Here is a 17,879-nt window from a genome sequence, read left to right on the forward strand (position 1 = left end):
CCTGCTTCAGGTGGCACATGGTTGTGGCTACATTTTTGCCATTTGCAGCTCCTTATCTAAACATGGGTCCTCTGACTAAGGCTACACTTTGCACTATGGGTCAATAAGGTGAGGAATTCATGGATTTTAAACTTCCTCTGGAACATGGGCACATAGCTGAATGAGTATCGCAGAGGAGATTGTCTTTGGGGTTTCATTAATAATGGTACCCATTGTGAGGAAGCAATACAGGGGGGGTTTTCCCCAATCCTTCACCCATTTGCTTGGACGCACTCCACCAGCTTTTGAAGCACTCAAATTTTCTCTAGGTGCTCATGATACCATACAATGGCTGGTGCTGCTGATAGGCCTAATCTATTTAGCATTTAGAGATAAGGTGGGATTGTCTTGGGTAACCACCCTGACACCTACCCCAGAGACTAGGGATGCTGGCCAGGAGCAGGCCACAGGGGCCAGGGACACTGCCCCACAGCCTGATCCTGCCCCACAGTCCACCTTAGAAATGAACCACCCAGACTGGATGGGGGTATAGGAGGAGACAGGCTGGGTGCTGAGGGAATACTCTTCCTCAGCTGGTGGGAAGCCCTCTTCCTGCCTCAAAGAGGGAAAGTCCGATGGTGCAGCCATGGAACCAACAGAGATTACAACTGTCCAGGTTCCACCTAAAGCATCCTTGACCCAGGACTCAAGTATTGATCAGGTTTCGGGAGGCAGCCAGGACCCCTTCCTCTCTGAGAGGGACTTTTAATGAATGTAAGAGAGAGGATTGTTCAGAGAGACAGACTGCAGGAGCACCATCACAGAATGCCCTGGAAGACCACTGAGGAAGGGATCCAACAGCTGAGAGAAGTGGCAGCACTAGAGGCACTTTTTGGAAGGGACGGACAGCACGGTAACGACCCTGACAAGGTCAGGTGCACAGGGGAAATATTGGGGGGCCTGGCACATCTAGGGCCATCCCAATACTCCACCTTCATGGCAATACTGAATGTTGAGGACACCCGAGAGACAGTGGGCTCCACAGCCAGCAAACTCAGGAATTTTGAGAGCACAGTCCAGGGCCCGATGCAGGCTCACATCTCCTCTGTGGTTAAGAGTCTCAAAGAGAAGAATGTGGACCAAAAGAAAAGGCACTACTCTTCTAGATGGTCTCTGTTTCTGAAAACTCAGAGCAAACAGAGTATTAGAGATTTTTCATTCTAGTGACAGCTGTGTACTTCAGTGGTCAGATCGTAAAAACAATACTTTTATTATAAATTTCAACAGAAACAAGTATTCCTCTCCTGTCTTCATAACTTAACTTTTGCAGGACTATTTATTAGAAGCCAAAACAGAGTTTGTCTGAAGAGTCACTTAAGCCACAGTGCTATGGCTGCAGATAAAAGCTCCCAGTTATCTCAGCATGACGCACGCCCTCTCTGCAATACAATAACCTCTTCCCCTTTGAAAGATGACTTACCTTCCCTGTGGCAACAGAATGTTATTTACACCTCCTAATTTGACATTTATTTTTAAGCAAAGGTTGGACAGAGTTTGTGGTGTTGTTCTTTGGACGTTTTTCATCTGCACACACTGAGTGGCCATCCCCAGCACCGTGTCACCAACGCGCTTCACCTCCGCTACAGAATGGAGAAAAACCGAAAAAAGTATTTGCAAACTGCAAATCAAACAATGGAGGAGACTTAAACTTGATGCCAATTCACTACACCTGGAGTTTTAGCAAAGTGGTGCTCAAGCTTAAAGGAACACAATGAATCCTACTCCCCAAATCCAGAACCTCCCCCCAGGTCTGCTCTGCTCCACCTAACTGGGTCCTAAATGCAGTAACTAAAGGCACTGTTCACTTATATTAACTAAGAATTTTAAAATTAATTCTTAGTTTAGAATGTAGCATTATATCATCAGCTTTGCCTAATGATATGGGTACTGTGGATATTAGGATGATGAGCACTTGTTGCATTATTAAACACTGGACTAGCAACAAAAACCTAACAGTAAAGTGCTGAGTAATATTCAGCCAAGCAGTTTTATCATCAGTTCATCACTGCAAGTTTATCACCTGCATAGAAAAGTGGCCAGTTTAGCAGACAATGGTCCATAAAAACTCCCAAGAAACTCATTCAATACTGTACAATTCCAAAGGTTAAATCAAATCCTATTGTTAACAATAAAAATGAGACTTGAAGGCTTTCAGAGAGCCTCATACTCTCACACTCTGGGAAGAAATCTAGGCTCCAAGACTGGCTCAGAGAAGATGAACCCCCCTCTTTGGCAACAGGAGGGGGAAAAGAGCAGGGTGGGAAGAAGAGAAAAGACAAGACTGTGGGTATAGGAAGTGCAGGGTATGGAAGAGCATAGGGAGAAAATAAGGAGAGATGATTAGAGGGGGCAGAAATAACTGTAATCAAAGATAATGACAAGGAAAGAAGATGAGAGCGGTACCACATCCTCTCAGTGGTTAAGTAGAGGAAAAGAATTCCCTTTTAATGCCAAGCAGGAATAGCAAAAATGTCATTTTGCACCAAATTTCTATTGTACAAATTAGAGATGAGCCACCTCCTTTGCAAGGCTGAATTCAAGGGGGAAGAAAAAGGTACTATTTCCTTAAGATTCCTTGCTTAATCTCTCTTCATCTTGTAAGAGATAATAATAAAGTAAGAAAATTATTTTGTGCTATATTAAATTGGTGAGGGATGGGATAAAACAACTCTGCAGCTGCTTGGTAGATCTGATCCACCAGAGAAGAGACCATGTAGCTATGAGAGAAAAACAGTGGATGCTGCTCCAGCTGGGCAAGGTGAGTGAAAAAAAGAGGGAGGGAGGACAGGAAAACAAGTGGTCCTGCCTACAGGAAGAGCTGGTTAAAACAAAAATGCATGGTTTATACAAAACATATTAAAACCCATGTGTGTATGCTATGTAAAATGCACTAATTGTCACTTTTTCCAAAAAACAGTTTAGTTTGCTGAGTTTTCACTTTCCATGCATCTGTATCCTCGCAATCCGAGTTTAAAAACTGAAATAAAAGGAAAAATAGACAGAAATCTCCTTCACTCAACACTTTTTGCCAAAGGGAGATTGTGTGAGTAAGCAAAGATGTTCTAAAAGCTACAGAGTTCTTGAAGTCATTACTTCTTCAGTCACTTGGAATTTTCAGCACACAAGTTTTATTAAGTATATTTTAATTCACCACCTATCAATGTCAATCTCACCAAAGCCCTGGGTTGGCTTTCTCACAACCTCCATCTCAAATGCAACCAGCAGGAAGAATAGGGAAAAGCAAATTAAAAGCATAGAAAAAATAATGAAAATAATTAGGGCTTAATATAAAGCACCATGCAGCACAAGAAAAATAACAAAATTAATTTACAGCCTATTCCCTAACCGGAATTTGTAGAGCTATACCAGCATTAAACCTCTCTCCTCTGGGTACTTCACAAAAACCACACGAACTGTGACTGAAATGCACCATTTCCACTCACTGACCATAGACTGGTGTTTTTCCTGGCAAAATGACCACGACAAGCTGCAGCCCAGTGTAAGTGTTCTTGAGGTGTCTGAACATGGGCTCCACACTGTCGGCTCCCTGGGCGTATTTACAGAAGCAGGGCTGCCCCTGGATTGGCATTCCAGCATCCCTGGAAATCTTCCGCAGCTGTTCTGTGAAGGACCTGAGGAATGCAAACAAATACATTACATTATCAGGTAGTAAAAACCCATCTTGATATTTGATCTTATTTTTAATGGAACAATCCTGTTAAACTTGCAGAGTTGTGCTGTCCAAAAACCTGGGAATTTAACCCCAAGTGCATCTTTAATTGACAGTGCCTGTGTAGTCACTGAAGGAAAGACGGGAAATATGCTGCATAAATAACACCATTAATAAAAAAACCTCATTTCCAAAGAAAATTCTACCTTATTTCTATGGGAAATATGGAATAAACTACTTTTTGCAAAAAGACTGCAACAATTACGATGTGGGACAGCCTGCTCTTCCATGTGTTACCACAAAAAAAAGGGCTGGAGTTCCTCCCTTTTTTCTTGATGAGGAAAGCAACCAAGTTACCAGCAATTGTTTCAGTGAATTGCTTCAGCATCCATAATAATGCACAATTTCATAGATACCAGAGAAAATGTGTATCCTGGAGCTAAAGGCAAACCTTCTCCTAGGCTGGTACAAAAAAAGTCACCCTTTGATGGAATTGGTCAGATATGAAGACAACCTAACTTCTTCAGAGGCTTCCATCTGTGAGCCTCTTTAGCTCACTGATAAAAGCCCATTTTTATTAAGTTGGGTGGCCCCTCCACAGGTGTTTAAAAGTTACTCATCTTCACCACAGGATGCCACTGACTGAGAGGGTGTGAAGATTTAGTTTCTTCCAAACCCATTGTTAACTTGCATGAATCATAACAGGCTGTGAGCTTCGGCCCTGCAGCCTGAGGCTCCTTGCAGAAAATGGATATTTCCTCCGGAAAAACAAGCACCCACTATAGCAGAGTCAGTGGCAGTACATCTCCCCATCCCTGGAAATGTTCAATGCCAGGCTGAAAGAGGCTTGGAGCAACCTGGGATAGGGGAAGGTATCTTTGCCCGTGGCAGAGGGTTGGAAAAAGATGATCTTTAAGGTCCCTTCCAACCCAAACCCTTCTGTGATTTCAACATTCAAGTCTAAAATAGCTCAGGGTTTGAGCCTTTAAACTGGAACTACAATGCCTATGAGGAAAGTTTCTCTCCCTGCTCCCAACAGGTAAAGCAGGGCGATTTTGAAGACTTTTAGGGCATTTGAAGGTGTTTACTCTGGTAAATCAACAGCATTTGAGTTCCAACTTGCTCAACAAGACGCAACAAGAGGCCACAAGGTGGAACGGGATGCAGCCATTTTCCTGGCACGAAGCAATGTCCTTTCATGGTAAGCACAGACTCATTCTAAGCCATTCAAATAATTTTATTTTGGCTCATTATCTTGAAGACTTCTGCCTATTTCTCAAAAGTGAGTAACTTGGCTTACAAAGCATTTCCACCACAAGAAGCAGCATGGAAGGGAAAATTCTATGGCAGCCCAGTTCTTGACATGTGCCTGGAGAGAACAAGTCCTTCCCCTCCTCACACAACGGGCAGTAAAAAGTAAGATTCTCACTGTTTGGTCATCACTTGTTAGGGAAAAATTCCCAAGCCGTTTGGCAAATCATCTGAAGGAACACTGCTGTGGCAATGCCACTGGCATGAGCAATCCCTGCCTTGCATTCACCTCCCAGAGAGCAGGTGAGTCACTGCCAGGGCAGCTCCACAGGCTGCACTTGTCCATGCATGAAGGGAAAGCAGCTGCGTGTGAGAGAAGGAATCAGACACTGATCTGGGCCTGCACACCTTCCCTGAGCCAATGGCAGATGTCACTTTTAACAATAGGCTTTGAACAATCACATCTCATCCAAAGGCAAAGAAACCAAATCTGAAAGTTTCATTCAAACTCTTCAAGTCAACAGAACAACCAGTCCTACTGATGTGGCAAATACAGCCATTCAACTTGCACATTCCAGGAACTCTGAAGGGGAAGAAGTTATAGAGAAAAATTTTCCTTCTAAAGAAATTCTGCATGAATAAATCCACTCCATATATCCAGGAAAGGAACCCAACAGAATACACGTTAGCTCTGACTCTTGAGAAACACTTAGTGATAAACACCCATCATTACATCATTTCAGTTATCTTAAACTCTATCCTATGGCCTCACTGCTCAGAAACCTGCCATAGAGCACAAACAGCTTTTGTTAAGTCTGATTTGGAGGATTTCCTGATGCTGGCATTGAAATCATACTGGCATCATGCAAAACACAAAGAGACAGAACTTTGAAAGCACTGTTAAAGATGTATTGCCATATGTTAAACAATTTGGCCAAAAATATTTTCTTCATAAGTAAGTGAAATCATGACATTTACATCCATAACAAATGATAAAATCACCATCTTACACAACACACTTACTTAAGATGAACTTCAGTGCACTGGCGCTGGGGAGCAAAGCAGGCAATTGCCCAAACCTTTATTTCAATTCCAGTGTGAAACTGTTTATTCCTCATGTCCCAGACACCTTGAACTGGTGTAGCAATTGCTTTATTCTGGAAGTGGAAGGTAAAAATTAAACATTAATGCAAAACTTGATTGATGCTAAACAAAAATTAGCTTTGCTTCTATTTCCCCCCAACCAGCAGGTGATTTATACTCTCAGGTCATTCTCTCCCCTGAACAAACATCCATCCTATCTTGTAACAATCATTTTATCACTGTAGAAAGACAGCTTCTTAGCCAGGTGAAAAATAAAGCTCACATTGTTCATTTTTATTGCTGATCATTGCCTTTGGTTGTATTTATATATGGAAAGTAAGATTCATGCTTGGTATGGAACATTAACAAGAACCTAAATTTCTACCGTGACTTTACAACTGCTCAGTGAACTTTCCAAAGGGGAAAAGTTCATTTAAGTACTGTGAATATTTTACACATCACTAAGTAGAGGCAAATATTGGTTCAATGTCATTCACACAACTCCAGAAAAAATGTGAACAAGCTGAGAAAGGTGATCAGTTATTCAACTTGGCCCTGCCCAACACTTTTATTTCTCCCACCAAGCAGATATTACTGGGATGGATTATCTGGAGAACAAGAGATGTTATAAAGCAGCTGAAGTAATTTTGGTGATATTAATTACATTAATAAATATTGATAGACGTTTTAGACAAGTTACCATGATGTCTTTCTACTCACCTAGCAGCAACAGCTAAAACTTCTGGGAATTTTTCAGGACACACACATGAATTTGATAATGGATCTTGCAAAGAGCTGTGTCTGCTGAAGGCAGTACCTCCCCACTTGGACTTTCCAACATTCATCTGCCATTAAGTTCCCCCAACCTGCTGGTGCCAGAATAGTTCATGAAAGCACTCCCCTAACCAGGGTCAGGCCTGGGGTACCTCAACCTGCCAGTGAAGGGAGGTTTGAGCTAATTTGCCTGAGTTGTCCAAAGAATTTTAGGCAGAAGACTCAAGATCCTCTCCCATGATGGGTTACAGAGGCACCAGAGTCTGTTGTGCACAGGGACAGAATTATATTCAGCTGGCAGTGCATGAGGTTCATCAAAAGCCTCCACAAATGAAGTTATCCCAGTTATCAAAGCTTTCATCTTGCATAAAAGTCATAGTATATAACTGATGGAAAATCCTGTTTCTCAAGCTTATTTTAAAAGACATCACAGGAGAAAGACTGTCAGAAAGGCGATCTGAAAAGCCATTGTAAAATAAAAACCTGTGGGTAAATACTCCAACAGGAAGGGATGACTCTGGAGAAAGATATGCAGATAGAGATGACACCTTAAGACAGCTGCCCTAAACACAGTTGCTCCACCCAGAATATTCAAAACCAAACAGAAATTCAGGAATATTTCGGTATATTTTCAAATATATATAGTGATAATTGAAATTGTTCTTCTCCATACACATTGATTTGAACCACTATTTGCAGGCTGCTTCTTGCAACACACAGTGTAACAGTGTTTGAGGCAAAAAAAGGCATTTTTAACCCAGTTTTACTTTCAGAAATAAAACAGCAATTGAGGGAGATGCAAAATGGCCAATACATTTAAGGACTTTGAGAACCTAAATGTAAATTCCGAACATTACACCTATGACAGCTCTCTCATGGCACACAACACAATTAATTTAAAATAAACACATTATAGAGGCCACTACCAGTTCCAGCTGATGCTGGAAGCCATCACAGACTGTACAGAACCCACTGGACATACCCTGCCTCCATAGAGGATTGAGGGAGGCTGTAGGACTCTGCCAGTCACGTCTGTCATTTCATCCTTGACCATTATCCCAAATTCTCGGACGTAAGGATCGGTGTTGAAACTCGCACTCCGCATCTGAAATTGTAAAAATATACAGAGCCAAGCTCATAACCTGTGTGCAGTGCACAAACACATCAGGCCCTGCTAAGGGCGAGCAAAATTAAGCCCATTCCTACATCTGACTCCCATCTGACACAACACTCACCAATTTGCTGATCTCTTCCTGCCGGTCCGGCGCTGATCTGGCAGTGGCTCGAATCATAGTGGAAGTTTGATTGTCAGTGAGTTTCTTTATGCATCTTTGTCCTGCCACTATGTTGCACACCTGAAATATCCCCACAGAAAGGAAATTACAAACACAGTCCAACTGTTTTTTTGGCTTTTCTTTCACTGTTGCACTACAGAATTTCTCAACATTTGGCTGCTCAAAAAAAACAGTTGGCCAACATTTGAACCCTTTTTCCCTCTGACCCCCTTCCCCCAGCCCCCAGAATTCTCTATGAGTTTACTTGCCTCCAGAGGAAGGTATGTGTGCTTCTGCTCCTGTCCAACTTGTAAACATGGAAGGTGAGGGTAGCGTAAAACTAATTTATGCCTGTCCTTAAAATACTGAGCTACAGTGCATTCAACTGTTTGTCCATTCTCCTGCTGAAGTGGGAATCTGTTGGAAAGCAAATATGAAAACAGCTATTACTCCATGCAAAATACTTTCCCACAGTTCCTTAGTACACTTCTGGGCACAAGTTAAGCCTATTGGAAGAGGATGAAACAAAGCCCAAGCAATTAAACACCAGATTCAGATACTGAGCCGTTATCTTCTTGTATAAAGCTGATATCAGTTTTGTTTGTTGTATTACTTCCTTAAAAATGGGAGTCAATGCCTCCATATTCAAGTTACCTGCAAATTTTGGGCTGGTGATTAAAAAGAAACACTTTTTCCAGAGGAAAAATAGATTGCCAATAAGCAACATTAGGAAGCCAATCCCAGCTGGCACCACTTTTCTACTCCTGTTGTGGGAAACTTTAGGCTACATATAGGACACCCTGTTCTTCCAATTTTGAAGAAATCCATAAATGACAGAAAAAAATCCCCAGCCAACCAAAAAAAACCTCCCAGATCTAAACCAAAGCAATTGGTTCAAATGCCCTGATACTCATTACAGTATAAAAATAGAACAAAAAGAACAGCAAAATTGGGAAAATCCTTTGAGGTATATTTAAGGGTATTAACCAAAGAAAGCATCACTTTTCAAGGCAACTTTTCCCACCTCAGTAAGGCAGGCAAGGTATTTTTCCAGCCTGAGATCAAGCATATGCTTAAAAGGTAGGAAAATACTTTACGTTTGGTGACTTGCTGGTCGTCTGGTGACATTGCACACTCTGTACTTCCTTTTCATTTGTCCACAGTGTGTTATCTCCACCTTCAGACCTAAAAATTAGAAAGCACAAATCACCATTTTTCCAAAATCAAGGTGTCAGCCCTAAACTGCTACAAAAGACCTGTAAAACAGTGTAGTAAAGCCATTCTATTTAGCCCCTAACAGCAGCCCGGACAGAACTCAAAAAGCAATTTACAGTCTTAAAATTCAAACTCCTGAGCTTCAGCCAAAGTTCAACCCAACCCAGAATTTCAGAGCCAAGAAGAAATCCCAAAGCCCCCAGAGCTCACTGATGATGCTGAGCACATTCTGCAAATTCCAGTTCTGTACCTCTAAGGAAGCCCAGGACGGGGAAAGATCCTTGAAACAAAACCCCTTGTTTATACTTTCTGTCTAAACATACAGTGTCTGTAAGACCTCCAACTCCTGCAACTGAGCCTGAGCTAATGAACTGGGGGTGTGGGTGGAGCAGAATCCCCAAACAGCCTCTCTAGGAGCTCATGGGAATGAGGCCACAGTGAAGCAATTTGGTGCCTGATTATTTTTTCAAAACATTTACAACCAATGCAAACTCAAGATTTATTTATACTTTCCTTGCTAACTTCTGGTTGGGCAAAGATAATTTTGTTGACATTTTTTGGAAACACAAAAGGAAGGTGCAGGATGGATTTATGGAGTTTTTAAAGTTGCTTGCTTTCTACCAGGAATATCGGGAAGGAAGGATCTTCATTTTGCAGAAGAAACCTTCAGTGAACAAAACCAGTAAGATTTCTTCCTCCTCTTTGATTCAGACACTACACACTAGAATAACTCTAATTTACTTCCAGAAGAGTATATGCAGGACAGATGCCTAAGTAGACAAAAACACATTGCTAAATTATAAGTAAAATCTGGAATATGAAAACCCTGACATCAATAACTAGAAAAAATTAAGATTGGGTAATTAAAAAAGCATGAAATCCCAGTATTTGTAAACATTTAGAATCATCAGATTAGGAACTGAAATATCTGCCATGAAACTGCAATTGGCACTACTTATAGGTTTCAAAAGCGAAAAATATGAAATTTTTGTCTCCCAATAAGGCAACTGCTGTGGAAAATATTTAAAATGCAGTGGTAACACATCAGACAGAATAAAGCAGCTTTATATAATTTATTACCTTTTATTTCTTTGGTAAACTTTACCCTTTGGGAATCTGTCAGAGGTTTTTGTTGTTCTTCAATACTTTTGAAGTCCAGAACTTCACAGACAAACTCAATAACTGGCTGTGCTTTGTAAAATGCAGTTGCAGACACTGCAGACAAAAACATTAATGATGTGTTACAACAATACAGAGGAAATTCTCAAGAAATCCAACAAAACAAATGGAGCTAAATTTTTGCCTTTCCATTAAGGAGCAAGAAGAAACAAGAAAACATTTTGTACTACCTACCATCAATATTTAACATCATTTTCCATAATGAAGGTCTGACTGACTGATGGAAGCCAAACCAAACTTCTCTGCCACCACCCAAAGGATTCGAGCACCCTTCTGATGCTGTAAAAAAAGATCTCCCCACAGGAGTATACCTGCAAGAAAGCAAATAAACCCACATCAGGAAACTAAAGCAAAAATTGCAATAAAGCCGTAACTAATGGAAATTCCTTTTCGAAAAGCACAGAAATGTCAGTGTTTAAAATTACCAATAATCTGAGATTCTTGGCAGGACTCAGGTTACACCTCTCAAAATCCAGCTTGTTACTGTAAGAAATAGGCTACTACTCAAGTTTAAATTTATTTTCAGTACACCCCTTAACATATCTACTAATTCCAACAGAAAAGCATTAATAACTTCAGCTGGGCTTCCGTAAGAAAAGAATTAAAAGTCTCTGCTATTAAAATACCAATGTAATCATTTCTCCCCATACTCTGAATTATAGACATTATGTGAGGGTAAATAAGTGATATAACAAGTATTTCTGATCCATCTTTCATCTTGATAATTAAGTACTTCACATTTAATAGCAAACAAATCATATCAAGAGCCAATGTGTTCCTCTGAACAAAGGTATCTGACAGTCTGGGCTGTTTTCTGTGCTGTAAAACCTGATTAAAGTAATTTTACTTTTTTTATCCTTAATTTGAGGGTAAAGTCAACATACTATAAGGCTATTTAAAGTCATTTACATATACTTAACTCATATTACCTGTTGAGAGCTTCGATATGGGAAAGTTCAGCCCTACTAAACTTTGTTCCTTAGCTTCTAACTGAATATCATTTGCACAGTGGTCTTAAGTGATTTGTTCTATGGCAGCAGAATTAAGCCCAGTTATCTCCTGGGCATGACTGAAAATGCTGTGGGTCCCACTTGGAAAACAAACCAAATAATTTTCAAGCTTTTCTTTCCTATCAAAATAGCCACAGGGGGTGACATTAATGCCCCCCTAGCATGGTAACGTTTATACAAAATTGGCAGTAAATATCTGTCCAAGGACACACAGGAACAGGGTAAGAAGTTTTCTTAAAACCACCCTTCCACGTCTACCAGCCTCCAAGCACTTCCCACCTGGGGAGAGCCTCCTTCTCCAAGGCTACAGAGGAAAGAGGGAGATAGCAGAGCCCCCCTGACCTGAGAGCACACAAACATGGGCCCAGTCTGAAAACCTCTGGGGAAAGGGACTTGGGTCCAGGCTGGAAGTTCCGAATTCCACCAGATGAGCAGGAAAGCACTGACTGTCTCTTGCCTGAGCCTGCCATTGCCACACGGCCACAACTGTGGCTGGTCTATGGGAGCACCTCCTACCCAAAGAGCCACCAAAGCACTCACATCACACCTAAACCACATCAAAGTCTTCCCCTCACCTCATGGAAGGCAAGTGCCTCATCACTACATCCAGCGCCTGGATGGTCTCAAATGGGACACTCGGCAGCCGACCAGAGAGAGCATCATGTAAAGCCTGCAAACTCACACAGGACATCCACTTTATAGCCACCTTAAATATTCTGTCCTTTCCTTCTCCTGGCAGTGTGACCTCCAGCTCCACCTGCAACAATACCAAACAACAAACCAAGATGATTCTTTCCATTGAAAGGGGGGAAAATGGAAGGGGCTCAGAAGGGACGATGGATTCTTCTGAACAGCGCCACGAAGCAGGGGAGGAGACAAAAAGCAATGATGAAGCAACAGCACACATTAGGTAAAGCCTCTTTTTACAGCTACATCTTCCCAAAGGGGTATTTCAGAAGCCTGGAGTGCCTCCCAGCTGGCATCTCTCTCCCTCTGTGAGGCAACACTGGAATTTGGAGGCGCTTGGATCAATGGGGAGGTCTCGGTGAAGATCCGATAACCTGATTTCAGATCCCTAACACGTCCCAGTGCATCACCACTCGTGTCAGTTCCTGCATGCCTAAAATAAAACATGGGCTGTCACCACCTGCCAAGATTCATGAATTTCTGGTATTTGCTCTCGAGAGCACCAGAGTGCTCTACATACTGCTGCTGAACACACAGTTCAAACAAGAGAAGACAGGCAATAGAAAAACAAAACCAAAAAACAATCACCAACCCCCCAAATAAAACAAAAATACCACAAAACCTACCAAGCCGAAATTCTTACTTTTAAATACCCAAGAAAGAATAAACTACAACACAAGTACCAGTGATGGTACAGGCAAGAAACAGGGGCACTTCTTTCCCATGGTACACCCTACTTTGAATTTTTTGTCTAAAAAACAGTGGCAAACTACATTGTGGTAAATTACTTCAGCCAATTACTTGGAATTATTTGTAATGCTGATTTCTCCTCTTTCTTAAAACAAAGAAAGTCTGAGCACCAAAGTTCTTAAGCCGACTAAAATCAAGGCTTGTCTGAAATGATCAGAACGTCTGGGAGTGACTACAGGAAATACCAAGATCAGAGTATCCTTTGTGCTGGATACAAACAAAAACCTTGTATTTTCCCCTGCTAGGGAGTTTGCAATTTAAATATAAAAGGCATCCACTTAACAGGCAAACTGTAATTAGCAAAAATAATAGGTGGCTAACAGCAAACTAATATCTGCAAACATCTGGCCTCTTCAGCAATTTGCTTCTTCAGTCCAAAAATAGGAAAGAAATATAAAACACAAATAAGAAGCCTTCCCGTGTGCCCCCAAAAATGAGTTGACCATCTACTGTAGGCACACAAAATTAAGATTACAGCTGCATCTCTCCTCTAGCACAAACACCATTCCCCAGGGAGACTCGAGCGGAGGAAGGAGCTGCACAGCTGTGGGAGAGCACTGGGAGCTGAGTCTAACCGTGGGGTCACTGCTGAGAGTCTGGCCCAGAAGGTCAACCCTACTGAAAGCTGTGCAAAGAAAGGGACAGGTCTTCAGCTCACACATGCTGGAAGCTTTCCATGAAGTCTTTTTTTCCACCAGACCATCAAAAAGTCTTCAACTTGCATCTCATTTACAGCAGATGGAAGATGTCTGTTGCACCTGACCTGCATTTTCCTTTAAACTTCTCCTCCAGATCAAGTTTCAGAATTCCTGCTTGAGCAAGAAGGTGTCCCTGCCCATGGCAGGGGTTTGGAACAGGACAGCTTTTAAGGTGCCTTCCCATCCCAACCATTCTATACTTATTCCCAGTACTGTTAATACACAACTCATCTGACTATTAACCACTATGGTGCCCTTAACCTAAAGAAAGGATTTAATTTTACTTTTTTTCCTCTTCTGTTTTCAATTTGCAAAACTCCTTCACTATGATGGAATGGGAGATGAAAAGGAACCTGTGTTGCAGGTGGTCCCTGGTGGAAATAAAAGGCCCAGGATCTCTTCCAGGTGCCCAACTGCAAACACCAGTTAACTTTAGCAGAGATGTGACTGCTGAATTTGGCCCAGACCAGTTTTGCTGCTGGGTCTAACTCCAAATGAGTTGAATTAAGAGTTACTGCTCAAATAAGTAAGGTTTAAATACAACTTTCCTGTTTTGTTTTGGTTTTTTTTTTAATAATTAAATATCTCACCCTATTTAAAAAAAAAATCTCAAAAATATAAAAAAAAGTCCTTAATCCACATCCCACATCCAAAAGTTCACATATACTTTTAAGCACTGCTAATCAGAATTTTTCGTCTCTCAGTAATATTTTATTTATCCCACTCTGTGCTTTTGAGGACACAGTAACACATTCATGTTTGACAAAGTAAGCAAAACACGAAAAAATTAAGACAAAGTAGTTTTAGATGGGAATTTTACTATCTCCTTTACTATTAGGGATAAACCCTAAAGCAAAATTTAAGACTTGTTTTATTATCTATCCCCAAATAAAAAAAAAGTTACTAACCTGCTACCTTGTAGACCCACTGCTAAACTGCAACAGAGTTGACAATTTTGCAGCTAAGGGAGCTAAATGAAAGGGATTTTACTGTCAGGACGTGAAAAATCATTAAGCCTGTAGAAAAACGTCAAAGCCATTCTTAAAAAGAATAGGTCTTGAAGCTGATGGGGTCTGAATGAGTCACACAAATCAAGGTATCACTGCTTAAAAATTATAAAGATCAAACCTGACCATGTGTTTCTGAGGAATTCTTAGTATTCCTTCTTCTCCATAAAATAAATGAAACATCACATGATTACTTTATCATGCTTTGAGCATACAATGTACCTTTTCTCTATTAATCCAAGAGCTTTTCCCTCCCAGGGATTCAGAGGAAAACAGATTAACAACAAACTATGGATGTAGGAATGAGCTCTGCTTCTGTCATGTGCAGAGTCTTTAGCAGTACTTCAGAAAGACAAAGTCAGAGGACCAAGTCTGTGGCCACAGACAGGATTAACATTCTCCTTCTGGAAAAGAGAATAGACGTAGGATTTCTGTATCAAACTGCTGCTCTGTTCATTCGTAATTACTGTTTTTCTAATAAAAGACGAATTAAGATGTAGGTTAAGATACATCAGTTGCTCTTGAATCTTGCTAGGTGAGAAAACTTCCAAGTTCAGGTAAAATTAAATTCCAGTTTTTGACTGTAAAAGGATGTTTTAGGGAAATACAAAAGTAGAGCAAGAATTGAATACAAAGCTGCTGTTAGAGGTGACTTGGGTTTGCTGTGTAGAGCCTACAAGGAAAGAGGAGACTGTTAATATCTTCCTACCCTGGCAAGGTCCTAAACACTTCCTTCTTCTCAATGGGTACAAGTAAAAAGTAAGAAAAGATCATGTTAATATTTACACATTCCATATTTGTTCTGAAAGGTAAAAAAAAATGAAAACGTTAAAGAGTGAAAATAAGGTACGATAAGGAAAGAATGAAAACAGATGTGATAACCATAAAAGCAAAGCGGAGAAGTGTTTCTATACAAGAAAAAGTTATAAAAAAAGCAGAGCTGTCAGCAAGGACAAAAATACGAGCACAGAACAACCACTATCAACAAGAGATGAGGACAGAGTGCATTAATTAACTTAAAAGAGCAATAGGAGGGGAAAAAACCTTGGCAATTTTGTGTCAGCCCTCTCTGTTTAGCATCAGTTCTTCCATTACCAACGTATACTGCAAGTAAATTAAGATCTTCCTCTTAGATTAATCACTGTATGTTCATGAATCTTTTCAATACGATCCTAAATGTAATCAGATGTGCAGTAAACTTGCTACATTTGTTATGTACAGAACAGTCAAAAAAAAAACCCACCAAAGAAACCTAATCTAATTATGCAGGAGGAAAGTCCTAATACCTACAAGCTTTATAGTGGTTTAAATCATGCTTAAACCAATTTAGCACCATGTAAAAATTCCCTTCATTAAGCTAAATTTCCCCACGTCTGATTTAAAACAGCTCAAGATTTATCTCTATTAGCTCCTTCCTCCAGGGTAACACTAATACATGTAGAGCAGAACAATTGAGAAAGCCCTATACCCATGGGAAACAGGGAAAAATTAGGAGTTTACTGAAAGTGAGCCTAAATGTGAGCCACAGATGAAACCACCTGAACTACCCTCATGATAAACTCCACTACAAACACTCTCCTCAGTGACCACTCCAAATAAGCATTGCTCTGGCATGATTGGGAATGATGAGATGTTCCTTCTGTCTGTGCCTGATGACCAAATCGGACTCCATTCCTGATGCTTTGGATTTTACAGCCCACACACACTAAATTATATGTGGTAAAACTGAGGTGTAGGGACAGTGTGCCAGCAGGAAATGCTCTTGATGCCCCAATTCCTTTGTGTCTGTGCAAATGAATGTTGTAACCTACACCTGGGAAAAGGCTGCTTTGAAGATTTTGTTAACTCTGTCCCACCCAAAATAGTTAGCAGAGCAAGTAGGATCAACTTGCATCTCATAAAGTCTCATTAGATCTGAGAATTAACTTGATCTCTGTTCATCCTCTATAGATAAACCATTTTTTACTTAACTTTACTTATTAAATGCAGAACTTGTCATAATGTCTATTGTTACTCATCCATAGCTTGTAAAGTATAAGGCAACTCTGCATGCATCCAGAGTTGTTTAAACCCCTAAGGGACTCTCATCAAGTATCCTTCCACCTTCGGCAAATACTTTGCAATCTTGTGTGCCAAACCTGTAGGAACTGGAATATTGTACGTGAAAGCAAGGGGAAGAAAATCTCTAAGACTTTTAATTATTCCTTTATAGCTTTCCCAGACATTACCTTATCAGTTAACGAAAAATAATTAACACTGGAGTAGAGACTGACCTTTACTGCATGGCATTCACTTAGACTGGGGGAAAATAAAAATTACACATAGGAGATTAAGAGCTTGATTCAGATAGACCTATTAACTCTGTCAAGCATAGCACAGGCATCCAATATGAGGCAGCAAAGACCAGTCTGAACTATTTCACAGCTGCTGAATTTCAGAGGGCTTGAGTGGTTCCCAGTTTCCACATTTCTCTGTATTTCCCTTTTCCCCTTACATTCTATTTTTGTCTACTTAAGTTGCAATCAACTCTTATGAGGTAGAACAGTCCTCCTCTGTAACTGTGTGTAACCCACAGCAGAAGGGAACTACTGTAGTACCAACAAGAATGACTGTGCCCTCCCTCAGGGACTCACCTAAACGAAAAAAAGGCACAGAAAATTCAGTCTGGTATTAGATCACAGGTGCATAGACTAAATTATTTTCTAAGGCTTGTGTGTTAGCATGTTCTAACAGAGTCCATTCCACTTCAGCAGTCGATGGGCACAGGAGCAGCCACAACCAGTGCCCAAAGAGGTCACCACGCCACCGGAGCTGGCAAACAAAACCCAAGTCCTCCCCAGCTGCCCCGGGGCAAAGATTGCAGGTCTTAACCTGTTCGGTGTAAACTGGCTCTCAGTCATAAAGGATTAGGGAGGAGAGGTTCCAACACAAGCAGCAGAGAGATGAAGGAGCTTCTTTCAGCTACTGATAGTGAGAATAAGCTTAGAGTGGGCCTTGATGAGATTAGTGAGGTGACACAACAGCTTCTTGCTGCCCAAAGCAGCATTTTCCCTCTCTCTCCCAAATTTAACAGTGCTCTCACTTTCTCCCTAGTGCCACTCTGGAGCTTGTGTGCTGTCTGGGACTGATCCAGCTCCCCAAAGCAGTAGAAACCACACCAGTGGGGAGAAAGAGAGGGAGGAATGAAGTGATATAGAAAAGGGAGTGACCACTGGGATAGCAACAAGCTCACACTTGTGTCC

At 41.0% G+C, this 17,879-nt stretch overlaps 1 protein-coding gene across 3 annotated transcripts in view; it reads right to left on the minus strand.

Annotated features, from left to right (window-relative positions):
* Positions 1 to 17,879, minus strand: part of AGO2 (argonaute RISC catalytic component 2) — a 57,047-nt gene that overhangs the window by 17,264 nt on the left and 21,904 nt on the right. For 2 of the 3 annotated variants that reach the window (XM_010404716.4, XM_039548582.1), the window contains exons 4-13: positions 12,071 to 12,255; positions 10,660 to 10,796; positions 10,387 to 10,521; positions 9,189 to 9,276; positions 8,361 to 8,508; positions 8,053 to 8,172; positions 7,800 to 7,922; positions 5,984 to 6,117; positions 3,487 to 3,671; positions 1,460 to 1,619 (exon numbers count right to left, since the gene is read on the minus strand). In XM_010404716.4, the coding sequence (XP_010403018.1) occupies positions 1,460 to 1,619; positions 3,487 to 3,671; positions 5,984 to 6,117; positions 7,800 to 7,922; positions 8,053 to 8,172; positions 8,361 to 8,508; positions 9,189 to 9,276; positions 10,387 to 10,521; positions 10,660 to 10,796; positions 12,071 to 12,255 (1,415 nt within the window). The remainder of the gene's footprint in view (positions 1 to 1,459; positions 1,620 to 3,486; positions 3,672 to 5,983; positions 6,118 to 7,799; positions 7,923 to 8,052; positions 8,173 to 8,360; positions 8,509 to 9,188; positions 9,277 to 10,386; positions 10,522 to 10,659; positions 10,797 to 12,070; positions 12,256 to 17,879) is intronic. The other variant, XM_010404717.4, reaches the window with a different exon arrangement.

This window comes from Corvus cornix, chromosome 2 (genome assembly GCF_000738735.6).
Source record: "Corvus cornix cornix isolate S_Up_H32 chromosome 2, ASM73873v5, whole genome shotgun sequence".
In the NCBI taxonomy this organism is placed as follows: Eukaryota; Metazoa; Chordata; class Aves; order Passeriformes; family Corvidae; genus Corvus; species Corvus cornix.